Genomic DNA, 919 nt, shown 5'->3' with positions numbered 1-919 from the left:
TGGGGGGTGGGGCTGGGAAGTGCTGGACTCCAGTCCCGGCTCCATTCTAGCCCGAGGTCGCCCGGGACCCCCTCTTTCCCCTCCTCTCTCCAGTCCTTGTAGTCCTGGGGCAGCCGCGCGCTCCGGTGCGGGAAAAGTGACGACCCCACCCCCTAACTCTGGAGAGGATGGACGCGAGTAGACTCGCGCTTCGAGAGCTCACCCCTTAGTCTCTCTGCCCGGAGAGGGGGTGCAGGAAGGGGTGACAGCTGCGCGGATGACGCCCCTCCCCCTAGGGCGCAGGGAGCCAGGGCCCCGGCGCAGCCCTCTGCCGGGTCTGAGTGCGCACCAGGACGCAGGGGCGGATGGAGTAGGGGAACCGGTTGGAATCGCCCACTCTGAGCCCTGGGAGGTCAGGGGCCGAGACTCGGGTTCGGAGCTGTGCTAGCCCTCTCCCCGCCCGGGGGCGACGCAAAGTTTTGGGAAGTTGCTGCCCCTACCTTGCTTGGTGAGCACCAGGGCGTCTTCCCTCCGCGCCTGGGTGATGATGGAGCCGTGTTCCATCTAACAATCCCGCGGGCCCGGGCTGGCTGGGCGGGAGGACGCGCGGGCGCACAGGCTGGGCTGGGCTGGGCTGGGGGGCCTGGGCGGGGGCCCGCTCCGGCTCAGGCTCCGGCTCCCGAGACTCCGACTCCCACTGCTGTTCACATCCCGGCTCTTGTTCCCTCCCTGAGCCGGGAAGGGAGGCGGCCTGTATGGAGAGCGGGCGACCCGGGTAGCGGCTCTCCCGGGTGCCCCCAGCCCCGATCCCCCGGCGGCAGCTCCGGGCTCCTCAGTTTGGGTCCAACATGGAGAATCCGGAGCGAAAACAAGAGGAGGAAATGGGACACGGGGCGGTTTCCAGGCTCCCCCCTCCCCTCCGTACTCCAGATAAACAACC

At 68.8% G+C, this 919-nt stretch overlaps 1 protein-coding gene across 2 annotated transcripts in view; it reads right to left on the bottom strand.

Moving 5' to 3' along the window:
- The window catches only part of CTDSP2 (CTD (carboxy-terminal domain, RNA polymerase II, polypeptide A) small phosphatase 2), a 28,936-nt gene extending 28,023 nt beyond the window's left edge, over positions 1-913 (bottom strand). For both annotated transcript variants that reach the window (XM_010855205.1, XM_010855206.1), the window contains exon 1: positions 480-913. In XM_010855205.1, the coding sequence (XP_010853507.1) occupies positions 480-543 (64 nt within the window). In that variant the 5' untranslated portion in view covers positions 544-913. The remainder of the gene's footprint in view (positions 1-479) is intronic.
- Positions 914-919: the final 6 nt, after the last annotated feature.

Source organism: Bison bison, unplaced genomic scaffold (assembly GCF_000754665.1).
Source record: "Bison bison bison isolate TAMUID 2011002044 unplaced genomic scaffold, Bison_UMD1.0 scf7180017864359, whole genome shotgun sequence".
NCBI classification, from domain to species: Eukaryota; Metazoa; Chordata; class Mammalia; order Artiodactyla; family Bovidae; genus Bison; species Bison bison.
This window is presented reverse-complemented; position numbering and strand designations above follow the sequence as displayed.